Below are 14,022 nucleotides of genomic sequence, written 5' to 3'. Positions count from 1 at the left end.
GATCCAAGGGTACCCTTCAAACCACAAAATTCAAAATAGCTTTAAAATATAGGAAATGTACCATCTCATTCCAGGTAGTCACCTCTCTTGCGAATTTCTAAGGACTATCTCTCAGAAGGATGCACCAATAAACAAATGAAGCTAAGCCCGACAAATCATAAATGTCTACAAATACGGTAACAAGATCTTTCATGGAAGAAGCATACAAAGAAGAGCAAAATATCTGGAATGGTCCAAGTGAAATAAGCACAATCAAGTGTGTTATTGTGACTCTACTATCATTTCATTCATAAACCTTCAAGTTAAAAGGATATTTGGACTGAAGAGTGAAGACACTTGTTTAAGCTCAAGTATAGGATATTTGGATTAGCAAGTGATAAAATGACCAACAGAAGAGAACACAATTATAGAATGCTGATAACAAAATCTGCTAGATAACTCAACAAGCAGTGAATTCTTCCTATTCGAAAAATAAAAGAGAATCAGTGAATTCCAGCAAAATCCTCTGGAGCATCAAAAAATATTTAATGCTTTACTTTCTTTGCCATATCTGCTCCATTCCACTGAACTAACCCGCGTTTCTTCGTCTCTCGCTTGACATTACTCAACCCACTCAAAGCCCCATTTTTCACTTGATCTCCTTTCTTCATCTTCAAACTCACCAAGTCACGACCGTTATCATTATCCGCATGCTCAAAATCATCACTACCTAACTCATCTTTGCTATGATCCTCGCCAAGGTCACTATCCATATACCTCCCCTTTTTCTTCTTTTTCTTCTTCTTCAATTCCTCCTTCTCCATAGCCTCTCCTTCACTGTCTCCTCCCTCAATCCTCAACCTCACATCCGGAACAGCCTGATAAACCGGCAGTGCCAGCGACTCCAACAGCTTCACATGAAACGACCTCACATTCTTCCACTTCCTCGGCACAGCATCCACAATCCCCTCAATTGCCGCGGTCACATTCGCCACGACCTCCTCCCTCGCCATCGCCACCTTAGCGACCCTGACAACGCAACAAGTCCCATTCCCAACAGAAAACAACGCCGAGGAATACGCCTTATCAACCTGCTCCTTCCAATTCCCCTTCTTCAAATCCAAGGGCACCGGAACCTTCTTCTTCTTCAAGAATTGCTTCCCCAACAGCCTCGGAAGAAGAGGAACCACCCTCCTATCCGCGAAGAACAAGTCGTATGAGTCGCATAGCTTCCGCTTTGCCTCAAATGGCTTGTAATCGGAGGCGAGCTTCGAGAGCTTGAGGACCTTCGAAACGGCGACCTTCTCAGCCTGGATCTTAGATTGGGCTTGGGCCTTGGTGAGGCCCGATTTGGGCCTGTCGTCGACGATGAGGCAGGTTTCAGAGGAAGGGGAGATGAGGGTATAGGGTAGAGGAATCTTGCGTGGGGTTACGTTAGTGTGATCCTTTTGGGGTATCTTCTTGAGGGTGAGTACGAGGTAGATAAATTCCTCGTCGTTGTCGAAGAGTTTTTGGGGTTTGGCGGTGGAATTGGATTTGCGCCATTTGAAGAGTGCGTCGATTGCTTTCTGAATGGTTTCGGTTGATACCATGCTTTGAGTTGGAGGGTTTGCCGGAGAAGCCATTGATGGCGGAACAGTGAGAATTGGGGTTTAAACCTGCACAAGAGGGGTGGAGAAGGGTTTTTGTTTTCACTAGGGTTTTTTGCACAACAAGAAGTGGAATTCTGGAATATTAAAAGAACCTGAACGACGTCGTTTTGATTTGTGAACGTATACTTAACTCAAATCAAATAGGTTAACGTACTTACGTACACACTATTGAGTGTGTGTTTGGATTACAGTTTGCAAACTATAGTTTGTATAAAATTGATTTTGCAAACTTGCTTTTGATAAAAAGTAAGTTTGTGTTAACGTGATTTATGTTTGGTAATTTTTATATCAAAATAGATTATAGTAAAATAAATATTGTTTGGATTATACTACTCAAAACCACTTTTAGATGAAAAATTACTGAAAGAGACATCAATTTAAATAATTTTTTATATTATTCTATTATTTTACTTTAGATATTTGAATAGATCTTATTAAGAAACATGATAAAACACTAATAAAATACATAAAAAATAATACGAGATATCATAAAAAAATTTATATAATAAAAAAAATCATATGAACTAGAAAACAATTAAAAATAATAATATACATGAAAAAACAGGACACTAAAAAAACAATATAAAAATATTTATCATATAAATAAAATAAATACAATAAAAAATAAAAATATGAAAGATAGTATTATACATTTTATAATGTCAAAGAAAACGAAGATGTTCTATAATTTTTTTAGTACCGTTAGTACTCTTTAATTTAGTATTATTTTAGACTATAAATTTTTATTATTTATGACTCTTTTGTTACTTATAATTAGTATATAATAAAGACGAAAATAAAGTACAGTCAGAAGTACAATAAAAAGGGAAAAAACATGCAAACATCATATATAATAATTACGATCAACAACATATATTATATAAAAAAATATAATAAAAAGTAAATAAAATTCATACGAATAAAACCAAATAAAAAAATAAAAAAATTTATACACAACATAAATATAGTATAATAAAGGATAGAAAAAAGAATTTATATAAATAAAAAATAATAAATTTTTTATCTGGAGCGTGATTGAAATAAATTTGTATGAAAAAAAATTGGAACAAAAAACATATACAAAGAACTATTGTAAAAGTTATATGGTTACTTGCATTTTTTTATAGAAGAAAACAAAGGATAAAGTTGGTAGAAAAGGAAAAAAGTTCTCATCTAATTTCTTAATGATAACCAAACTTTTCCAACGTGAACGTATAAGCTAGAAATTTTTGCTTCTCATAAACGTACGTTTAGAAGTATAAGCACTTCTAGGTTGAGAGTTCCAAAAGATTGCCAAACATAAAAGTGGAACGTTCAAGACACTCAAACAGACTTCTCTCTTCCTCAACGTGAATCCCAAACACACCCTGAGTATTTGACGATACACACAAATTTATCGATGCACATGGAGAAGGGTCGAAGGGGATTTAGCTACCTTCTAACTTTTTGAATAAATGAGCCAACATAAGAGGCAGAGTAAATATCCTTTTTGGCCCTGTCCATTTTGAAAATTGACTACACGTCCTCTGACGTTTATAATTTATCAAATCGGCCCTTATCCATTTGCTCCGTGATACCAATGAGCCCTTGAATTGGTTTCTCCGTTCAAAGTCGACGGAAAATGCTGAAGTGTAACGTGCAGGCCGTGACGTGGCTCTGGATTATCAAATGTGGATTGCTCTGTAAGCATGTGGACAAATAAGCCCCTGCAGACTCAGCAAAGCGACGTCGTTTTGCTTGGCATCATTTTGCTCGTTTGGGGTGAAATCCCATTCTCCCCCTTGTGCACACCCCAATCACCATACATCACCCTCGTTCTCTCCTCAAAATTACGAAGAAACCCTAAGAGACCCAGACGTCTCCCTCCAAGCAAGCTGACAGAGACTTCCAACAGGAAGGTGTTGACGGTGCTGCAGATGGAGGAAGTGACGGCGCTACTAAGGTTAGTGTCGCTCTCTGATCTTGAAGCTTCGTTAGCTTGTGTTGCTCCATTTTTTTTTTACTGAACTTGGTTATTGTTAATGATGATGTGATCACCCCATGCATGTTCTAAAATGTTAAAATGAGGCCTGATGGAAGTTGTTAATTAATTTCTAATTATTGCATATTGTTGTTCTAATAGATGTCATATGAAATAGTCCCTGTTTTTCATTATGGGGGTTGGTTTGACCGGGATGAAGATGGTGCATTGTTCTACCGCAACGAAATTGTTGATACATTTCCTCCGTTAGACATAGATTATGTTAATTTCAAGGATTTGGAGGAAATGTTCAAGGGTTTAGGGTATACAAGTTACAAACAGATGTATTGGTATGATGGCAGTGCCCTTGATTTAGAGTCTGGGTTGCATGTTCTCAAAGGGGATAAGGAAATCAATGAAATGTGTGATAAAAAGATGGAGAATGTGGAGTCGGATTTGCTGGTTATTTACTTTGAGCATGATGTTAGTCAACCAGTATATAGGCCTGATGTTGTTGAGGTAGATTCACCTTCTTCCGATGACGGATATGAAACAACTGAAGATGAACCCTACAAACCCCCTCCAACTGGATTAGAATCTGATAGTAGTAGTAGTGATGAGGAAGTAAATGTACAGAGGAAGAGTGTGAGAGAGAGTGTGAGGAAGAAGCAGCCTAGTGTGAGGATGAAAGAGGCAATGGATGCTGGACAAAAGGGTGCTAGGAAGAAGAGTTGTGTTGGACAACAGACACCTAAGAAGAAGAAGAATGTGCCACCTGGTATTTTTAGTGATAAGGACATGTCTCCTAGGACTAAGAAGAAGAAGGCAAAGAGGTATGTTAGAAGAAAAAGAAAACATGTTCTATCCCAACAAGAAGCAGAGAATGAGCCAAACAGTGGGCCTAATGGAGAGAGACAAGGGTTGACACTAAATCTTCACTCCCTGCCCCACCACCAGTAGAGATAATTCTTTATTTTACAGATTCATGCCCTTTAACTATAAAATTACTTGGCCCAAGAGCATATACAATAAATTGAGTTGTTTTCATGTGGTTTAGGGTGTGGACTACAATACTGAGCCCTCAAACCCTGCTGCCCCAACTGCACTCAACCACGGGCCAAATTTCAGACCCAAGCAAGCTATAACTAGACCTCCAGCACCTACAGTGCACCACCCTCAACAGTAGGCCACAGCCCCAACAGTTCAACCACCTCTAGAGCAAGCAACAACCCCAAACTCACAACCATCAACTCAACAACAACTTCCACCTGAAGGAGCAACTGACTCAGGGACTACCACAATTTCCTTCATGTTTATCCCCACACCAGGCCTAAATGCACCCCCACAAATTCAAGCCAACATATGGGTTTAGGCCACCAAGAATTCAGAAATGACATAATCCTAGTTATAGTTATGAATATTTTGGTGTAAAATTTTTTGATTGTCAACTTATTGGAAGTAATACACTAAACAATATGGAACATGTTTTTTGTTTTGTGAATTCAGACATGTGCTGATGATTTTGGCTCACTATGTAAATGCCTTTGTGCTTAGCAGTATGAATATAAACATTATGCTTTTACCTTATACAGCATTGTGCAGAGTTATCTTGGGTTCAGTCTTTACATTATTACAAAGAAAAATTCACATACAATTCATTTAGAATCAGCAATTACAGAGCAAATTAACCCAAATCATAACAGATATCCATGCATCACTTAAAGCAACACAATATACCCTAAAACACTACAAACACAACTGCTGTTAATACAATTAACATTGCCAGCGTAACAAACACACTATGGCTATTACTACATCTTTTTGATTTTGCTTCATATTCATCTTGAATCTTGAATTCCAGTTGCTCCAACCTTTTCTCCATCATCATCATTCTTCCTTGAATATCATTGTCATCTTCATTGCCACAACCTTTAGTAATCAGTTCGTCCAGCCAAACAAAAAAGTTGCAGTGACGTTGCTCCATCTGCAATTGCCATTATAGTGAATACAACTTGTTAAACAACGTAGGAAGTTGATTACATAAACTGAAGATGGGTGCACACTTACGCCATAGTAGGAACAACCCAGGAAGATTCTGTCTGGGTTCTTGGCTGTCCTAGACTGTTGCATGACGGCATAGGTGCCACAGTTGCATTTAGGGTGCTGAAACTTGACCTTCTTGCCCTCACTTGCATTGCTACTCGAACCCACCAAATTCTTCCTTCTAAAACGGCGTGTGTTAGAGGTTGAAGATTGCTCTGGATCGCTCATGCTTCAGGCACTAGTGTTAGGGTTCAGAAATGGGGAGACTGAGATTTCGCCCTAATCGAGCAAACGGACTTCTTTTTAAAACGACGTCGCTTTGCTGAGTCTGCAGGGGCTTATTTGTCCACATGCTTACAGAGCAATCCACGTTTGATGATCCAGAGCCACGTCACGGCCTGCACGTTACACCTCAGCGTTTTCCGTCGACTTTGAACGGAGAAACCAACTCAAGGGCTCATTGGTATCACGGAGCAAATGGATAAGGGCCGATTTGATAAATTATAAACGTCAGGGGGCGTGTAGTCAATTTTCAAAATGGACAGGGGCCGGAAAGGGTATTTACTCTAAGAGGTAATATCCAAATTAGTATATGAAACGCTGAAATTTTGGTATTTTACTATTGTTATTGAAAAAATGATTCTTAAAAGATTTTAAAATTTGACAAGCATGCTCCTAAGCTTATCGGAGCAAATTTTCGGCAAGCACAATGCCGATGTGGCCACCGTATTTTGATGACTTGGCAAACCACCCTCAAAGTTCCCTCCCCAACGCACACTCCTTCCCCTTCCCTCTCCCTCCCTGTCGCAGCCCCCATCCCCAACGCACACTTCTTTTCCATCGCAGTCTCCGCCATATCACAACTCCCTTCCCAACGTACACATTCCCTTCCTCCCTCAACACCACCATTCACAGCAACAACAACTTTAACATCAACAGCAATAACAACCTCCACCACTATCTCTCTCCAACGCATACTACCCCTCCTTCTCTCAACCCCACTACTCGCAATAACAATAGTCTTAATATCAATAGCAACTGATACGTGGTCAGGAAGGCATTTTCGTCATCTTAGAACTAAGGGACGGAATGGTAATCTTGTCATATTCAAGGATCTGAATACTAGAAGAATTGTACCATGCCAGTCTTGGACATTAAGAAGACCAAGAGTCCGTCTCAAAAACAGTGGTGCTGAAAGGGCGACAACTCATAAGGACCATTGGGCTAAGTCAGGACAGCAAGAAGCCCAATAATGCTTTTCAAATTCGATGGGAGGCATAATTTATTATTAATTTTTTAATTTTTAGGCATTTATGTTAGTTTGTTTTGTTGTTAGAGTTTGTTGGAAGATTTGAATTACTTCTGATTTGCATAGTAATATTTTTAGGAATTTTAAATTTAAATCAAATCTGATTTAAATTAATTATCATATCTTTAGGATTTTAAAATTTAAATCAAATCTGATCTAATCCAATAAGATCAAATCTGATTTAAATTAGTTATCTTATCTTTTAGTTAGTTTGTTAGGTGCCTATTTAAACATCTTTGGTGAGACAATTTACATAACTTTTGATGAATAAAATTTCTTTAGTGCTTTATGCACATTTTTTTGTGTGATTAAGTGAGGTGAGTGATTTGCTTCCCTTGTTGCATGGAGAAAATTGAGTGATTCAATTTTCATCCCTCTGATCTAAGTTGTCAATGACAAGTTCTTTGAAGGTCTAGTAGGGAGCCCCTTCCGGTGACCTAGGTTGCTAAGAACAGGTTTCTTAGAGGTCTAATAGAAAAACCCCCTTATCTATCCATTTGTTTTTATTTTTCCTTATCATCAACAATAATCTCCACCACTCCCCCTTCTCTAACGCACACTCTCCTCTCCCTCCCTCAACACCACCATTCACAGCAACAACAACCTCAACATCAATAGAGTTGTCCCAAATCATGAATTGTCCCAAATTTTTAGGTTAAATTATCATTCAAAAATATTAATAACAATAGAATTCAGAAAAAACAAATAAATTCATATACAATAATCAAAATAAAATAAAATAAAACTTAATACAAACACCACCAAAACAATAATAGAAGAAGAACACCAGAGGGGGCACAATACAATGGTTCCAAGATGGAACACAGACAGAAGAGGCATGGCAGCGACTGGGTGCTAGTAGCAAGTAGATACAAGTAGTGACGGCGATAGCAGTGAAGGCACATAGACAACACAATGCCAAGAAAGAGATAGACGACATCATACTAAAAGTGTTGAGCTCCACTGCTGTTTTGGGGGAGAGTGAATTAAGAGTGTGAGACACTGTGTTGGAAAAGAGATTAGAATTCAAAGAGAAAAGGGAAGGGGACTAAGGTTCAAAAAGGGGGAGGGTTTTTGCCATGTCATCAAAATGTAGTGGCCATGTCAACACTGTGCTTGCCGGAGATGTGCTCTGACGAACTCGTGGGTACGCTTGTCAAATTTTAAAATCTTTTAAGGATCATTTTGTAAATAACAATAGCAAAGTACCAAAATGTCAGCGTTTGAATCTTTCGAATACTGATTTGATCATTACCTTGTCAACTTAAATATCATTTTTGTTTCTAAAATTTTAGAAAAAAAAAATTAAGATTATTTCTAACATTCAATTTTATAACTTTATTTTTAATATTTTAAATATGTTTCAATCACCCTTAAAGGTTTACCGTTTACGTCATTATAACTTTTTAAAATCTAAATCATATTAAAAATGTATTATTTCCAAATAATTATTACTAAATAATACAATACACATTTTATATATTGTTCATTTTTATTGTTAATTTTTGCTTTGGTATAACAATTTGATCAAGGTGAGACTTTGCAAGGACAGTGGAAGATAAAAGAGAGGTAGTATAATTAGAAATGTCCCACAATTAATTTTCAATTTTCTATCTGAAATATTGGAAGCTATTTTTCTACCAAAAATAAAAAAGAAAAAAATAAAAAGAAAAGATTAAAATAGTACCTAAAACAAAAAATCGTCCAAAACCTTTCCTCTAGAGTATAAAGCTTTCAAACATGCAATAGAATATGAAGTATTTCTAGACGCTTAATCATCGTGCTGGTAATGACAAGATCATCAATAGACACAATCGGATACATGCATCATCTTAGAGTATGATTGTTAAATGCAAAGAGCTTCAGTTTCTCATCCAATATACGAAACTCTTACACCACAATGTAGATTCAAACTGTTTAACGACATTAGTAAATCAACCAAACTAAAGTTCCTACACAAATAGAGACAGATTCTTGTGAACTGAAAAAAAGAAGTGGCCAGCTTGACTCCGAAATCGGAACAGGCCAAACTGTTAAACAATGGAGAATCAATCTAGCCAAATTGTTAAACAATGGAGAATCAATTAAACTAAGCTCGAATAGGCTACCTGACACCAGATGCAAGGCTAAAAAGACACCTCTACAGGTTGCTTCATTTAGACTCCTCACTCGGAATTATCTTCAAACTATAGCTTCATACAGATCTTGGCTATGTAGTCCCAAACAAAAATTCAAGAGGACATGGGGTTGATATTGCGAGAAACACGATTTCACAACCTGGCTTTCAAGAGATATGGTAACAGAAGTACTAGAGAGCACATCAAGCAAAATCTCCTGTTGCACAATTGCACCTTGAATATGGAAGGAGGAAGGAGTTGCTTATTTCTCAAATCAAGGATATATGGAATCATCTTCATGGAATACCTTCCACAAGTAAAACTTTAATTTTAATTTTATTCCACTTCATTCACCCCACTCCATTTATCATTAGGTACCCAAACACAGTCATAGGGCCTACAATTATGCACACGAAACACATTAAGCATTTCAACATTTCATCAAAGGTAGGCTTCATCTTTGCACACAAGATTACTGTTCTTTCTAATCCTCAAAAAAGAAACTTAAAGAAATGGGTACTTATAGTTATAGAAATGATTTGTGACAGACAAAACCAAAAATAGCTGAAGCAATTACTAATCATATCATATGCACTTACAGTAAAATCCTACATGAGAACATGTCTAAGAACAGTTTCTTACATAAGACTTGCTCAACATAAGTTCCTCTAAAAGCAATTGAACAGAAGATCAAAAGATGTAACATTTGTTATTTAAGCCAATCCTCACAAACAAATCAGAACACCACAACATGTTAAAGTACAAGAGTATAGAAGACTTCATGCTAACATTCTCAGAAAACAGAGTAAAACCTGATCTATGCTTCACTTCCACCTGCAGGGCCAACAAGAACGCCTTGAGCAGTGCCTTCCTTCCTACCGGATTCATCCTTCACCTCTGCATCAGCCTTCCTTATCCTGATTTTATATTTAGCCTCAAACTCAACAATCTCCTTTTTCTTCTTTTCCAATGCTTCATTGAGCCTGCTAATAACTTCTTCGAGTCCCTCTTTGTTGCGCAGCACCGCAGGCAAGACCTCCTTCACAGTCCTCTCGACCAGAACACCCCCAATCATTCGATAACATCGCCTAGAGGGATCGAGCGGCTGAATGGCATTAACTACCAGCGAGTGCTCGCTAACTTCCATTTCCAGCTCGGTGATTTTCGAGTGAATTTGGTTGAGTTCAGACCTCATTGCCGCATATATATTCGCAACTGCTTGTTCATTAACTGGCTCCCTGTGATCACTACCTTCAGCTTTACCAGCCATAGTTCTAGACATATGTAAAAGAACAAAAATAAAAAATCTCATCAGGTTAAAGAAAAAAGAATGCCTTAAGAAACTAATCAAGATTAATTAACAGCATTTTCAAACAATAAATAGCATTTACCAAACTGAGAAAATGACACTCGTAGTAATTTCTCTAGATTCAATCACAAACTAAATTTAAAAATAAAAAATGAGAGAGAGAGAGAGAGAGAGAGAGAGAGAGAGAGAGAAAAAAAACTGACACAGTTGTGAGAATGTGATCTGTAAGCAGAAGCAAGCTACTAGAAATTATGAAAGTTAAAATGCATAAAATGAAAGCATTCAGTTACTTGTTTTTAATCCGTACGTGCCCCGAAAGAAGAAGATGATACAGCCGTGAATAGTTGAGAATTCGTCGCCGCAAATGGAGAAGAAGCTAACGCCACCGGTGGGAATACAATCTGTGTCGCCGGAGATTACGGTGCTGAGAACAGAAGATGAAAGGGTCAAAGATATATTGGGAGAATAAGAGAAGAGAAGGAATTGAGAGAAAATAGAAAACCTAACAGTGGTCTGCGTGCTGTGGAGCAGCCGAGCAGGTAAGTGGGGACTGGAGTAGTCTGTGCTTGTGTTCCGTTTGAGCCTTTTGGGCCGTATGGGCCTTTTGGGCCATTTGGACCGTATGTGCCACTTTAGGCATTCGGCCCAATTTGTATGTAGTGTCCTAAAATGACCCAATGGATTTTATTCAATTTGCAGCATATTCACAAAGAAAGAGGAGCATTGTTCTTAATTGGTGTCCATAGCATTTGGATGCAAAGAAACAAGTTGATATTTGCAGAACAAAATCACTGGCCAGAAAGTACACCAAAAAAATAATCACTCACCAGAAGCCCCTGCTTGTGAGTCCCACGCCGATGGGTGGAGTACCTCGCCGCACAAGCACCGGCCACGACGGCAACCACGGGATCAACCGCGCCTCCTTCAGGGAGCCAAAGCAATGCCGCCTGAAAGTTTCAAGGTGAACGTCGACGCCACATTGGAGCGAATCCGGAGTTGTCACCGTTTCGATCACGACGGCATCATTGCGGAAGCTCGTGCCTGCATTTTGGGGCTTGATTTTGATCTCCACTGTGGTTTTTGGAATGAAAAAATATAGGTAACCAACAATATTTTTGAATAATGTATAAACAGTGTAAATTAATAAAATTAAAAGAATAAATTTAATTAGTAGCATTAAATTAAGGTGTAGCAGATTTTTATGTGGTTGATGGTTGCTCATATTATTTAAAATAATCATTGACTCATTGTTTACCTAGCACTACTCGAAATGGAATATAGTCGCGGAGATAGTATCATTGTTGCTAATGCACTGCGGGCCACACACACTCAAGATCACATATTTGGACTTTTAATTTCTAATTGTGAGGTTATTTTACAATGTTTTATATCTTCTCACATTTACAAGACAAAATACTTTGCGGCTAAAAGAAATACCATCAGATATCAGTAATCAGGCTGCTATGCATATTTTGGGAATCCCACTTTAATAATTTACAACCGTTTCCTCAAAAAAAAAAAAAAAAATATATATATATATATATATATATATATATATATATATATATATATATATATATCAAAACAGCACTTAAAACCTGGTTAAGCTCTTGTCCAAAAAATAAAAAAGAATTTGGTTAGGCTAAATGTATCTCAAATTTAATTTAATAACAAAAGTATCTTATTCGGTTCGAAAGAAAATAAAAAGTTCTTTTTTTAATGATTCAGTTTCTTTTTACAAAATAAAAATATAGTTTATGATAATCTTCAAGAATTTAAAAGTATCAGTAGTGTTTTAGTAGAGTAGTTTAGTCTCAACTATCAGCTGTCAACTATCATTGTTTGCTAATATGTTCTGTTAAATGATACATTATAATAAGGAATAATAAACATGTCATATGTGTTGACCAATTAAAACTAGGAATTATCATTATAGATTATCAGTGTAACAAATTAATATAACAGGTTAAAACTATAAAGAAACATCACATGTCAATACTCTAGATTATATCTTTTAAAAATATACAAGATAATCGAGTATTCAGATTGGATTCGTTTCAGCAAGATTGAATTCGATATCTAGTCCAAAACAGAATGGTTTAATCGAGTTTTATCTTACCCGTTGAGTACTAGAATCGATTATATTAGATTGATTCGTTTTAATCTATCAATCAGATTATTCGCACTCACTTACACCTAGGATGACAATGGGTATTCATGGGAAGGGAATCTTTTCTTTCATTCCCATTTAGAAAACTGCTCCCGTCCCCGCCCTATTCCGTCGTTGATCCTCGTTTATTTCTCTCAGAAAGAAGGCGAATACGTACGAGTACCTGTGGATATTAAACTTAAAAAAAATTTAATCATGATAAAATTTCATACAATTCAACTAAAAAGTATTAAATCCAATTCAAACCCATTCAATATTACTAAACCCAGTTCAACATTATTCAACTAAATATCCAACATATAAACTAAAATAAAACAAAATTAAAAAATTTTCAACATAAAAATCTTAGTCGATAATTATAACTAGGTGATAGTACTCCCTTCGTGTAATGATACAAATTTAAATAATTATTTAGTGCAAATTTAAATATTATGCACATCATTAATTTATTTCTAAAGATCTATTAACAGCAAAACAGTCCATACATAAAAAAAAACCAGCTAACTCAATCATCAATTCATCGGTTCAGAAAATTATAAATCTATTAACAACAATAAAGCAGTTCATACATAAAAAAAAAAACAACAATCTCAATCATCAATTCAATGTGACATACTAATGTATTATGTTAAGGGAGGTAAAATACAGATATGCTATTAAGATAATGATGGTTCACTAACTCTTGAAAATTTAAAATGTCCTACAAAATGTAATCAATAAAATATATGATATTATAATGGATATAATGCAATGACTTTTTTTAAAAAAATAAGATAAATAAAAGAGAAGTTAAACGAAAAAGAGTAGCAACATCAGAGCACAAGGCAGAAATTATATAGAAAATGCAAAGAATGTGGTCATTGTTTTTAACATGATAATTGACTAATTCATGACTCTGATGTCTTGGCTATTTGAAACTATGGAAAAGGCTTTGAAGTCATCTCAGTTGGATAACAAACCTTACTTTGAGTTGTTCTACCATTTGTTGATGGCAACATTAGTATCATTTTCTTAGAAGAATTCTGTTATTTACTTATTTCTGCTTATCCATTCCCATACTTAATTGTCAGTATTTAATTATTTATCCATTATTCTATCCAATGATTAAAAAAAATGTATATTAACATAATATTTATCTTATAATAATGTGACAAAACAGCCACATACTAAAGGCATCAATAGTTTTGTTCATTAGTGACAAGTCGTTCAAACTTTGAACTTAGCGCAATTAATGTCAAAAACACGTCTTTTCCAAAATTACCACCAATGTTGACAAAGAAAAGCTTATCGCCTCTGAAAAATGTTCAGACATTTCAATTTTGAAATGCACGCGTGTATAAGAACAAATTTGACTGGTTAGCTATTGGAGCATCATGGTTCATGATAAAGAAGAATTGATGACACAAGTACTAGACAGAATCACGGAATGACTGAATTAAGATAAATTGATTAACTGGAGAAATATGGAGTTATCTACTTCAAT

At 36.1% G+C, this 14,022-nt stretch overlaps 2 protein-coding genes across 7 annotated transcripts; both read right to left on the bottom strand.

Moving 5' to 3' along the window:
• Positions 1-238: 238 nt before the first annotated feature.
• Positions 239-1,733, bottom strand: LOC112703412 (uncharacterized). The gene has a single exon (XM_025754846.3). The coding sequence runs from the start codon at positions 1,602-1,604 to the stop codon at positions 525-527; it is 1,080 nt and encodes a 359-aa protein (XP_025610631.1). The 5' UTR covers positions 1,605-1,733; the 3' UTR covers positions 239-524.
• Positions 1,734-8,786: 7,053 nt separating this feature from the next.
• Positions 8,787-11,678, bottom strand: LOC112703410 (prefoldin subunit 2). Of its 6 annotated transcripts, none has more exons than XM_072199625.1 (5): positions 11,197-11,678; positions 10,872-11,033; positions 10,677-10,793; positions 9,873-10,334; positions 8,787-9,457 (listed from the first exon to the last, which is right to left on the bottom strand). In XM_072199625.1, the coding sequence occupies exons 1-4, from the start codon at positions 11,607-11,609 to the stop codon at positions 9,878-9,880; spliced, it is 1,149 nt and encodes a 382-aa protein (XP_072055726.1). In that variant the 5' UTR covers positions 11,610-11,678; the 3' UTR covers positions 8,787-9,457; positions 9,873-9,877. The 6 variants fall into 6 exon arrangements, with proteins under 6 accessions (XP_072055726.1, XP_072055729.1, XP_072055728.1 ...); XM_072199628.1 differs by having other exon boundaries at positions 10,660-10,793; positions 10,877-11,033; positions 11,197-11,461; XM_072199627.1 differs by lacking the exon at positions 11,197-11,678 and having other exon boundaries at positions 10,660-10,793; positions 10,872-10,907.
• Between the last annotated feature and the right edge of the window lie 2,344 nt (positions 11,679-14,022).

Source organism: Arachis hypogaea, chromosome 7 (genome assembly GCF_003086295.3).
Source record: "Arachis hypogaea cultivar Tifrunner chromosome 7, arahy.Tifrunner.gnm2.J5K5, whole genome shotgun sequence".
Lineage (NCBI taxonomy): Eukaryota > Viridiplantae > Streptophyta > Magnoliopsida > Fabales > Fabaceae > Arachis > Arachis hypogaea.
This window is presented reverse-complemented; position numbering and strand designations above follow the sequence as displayed.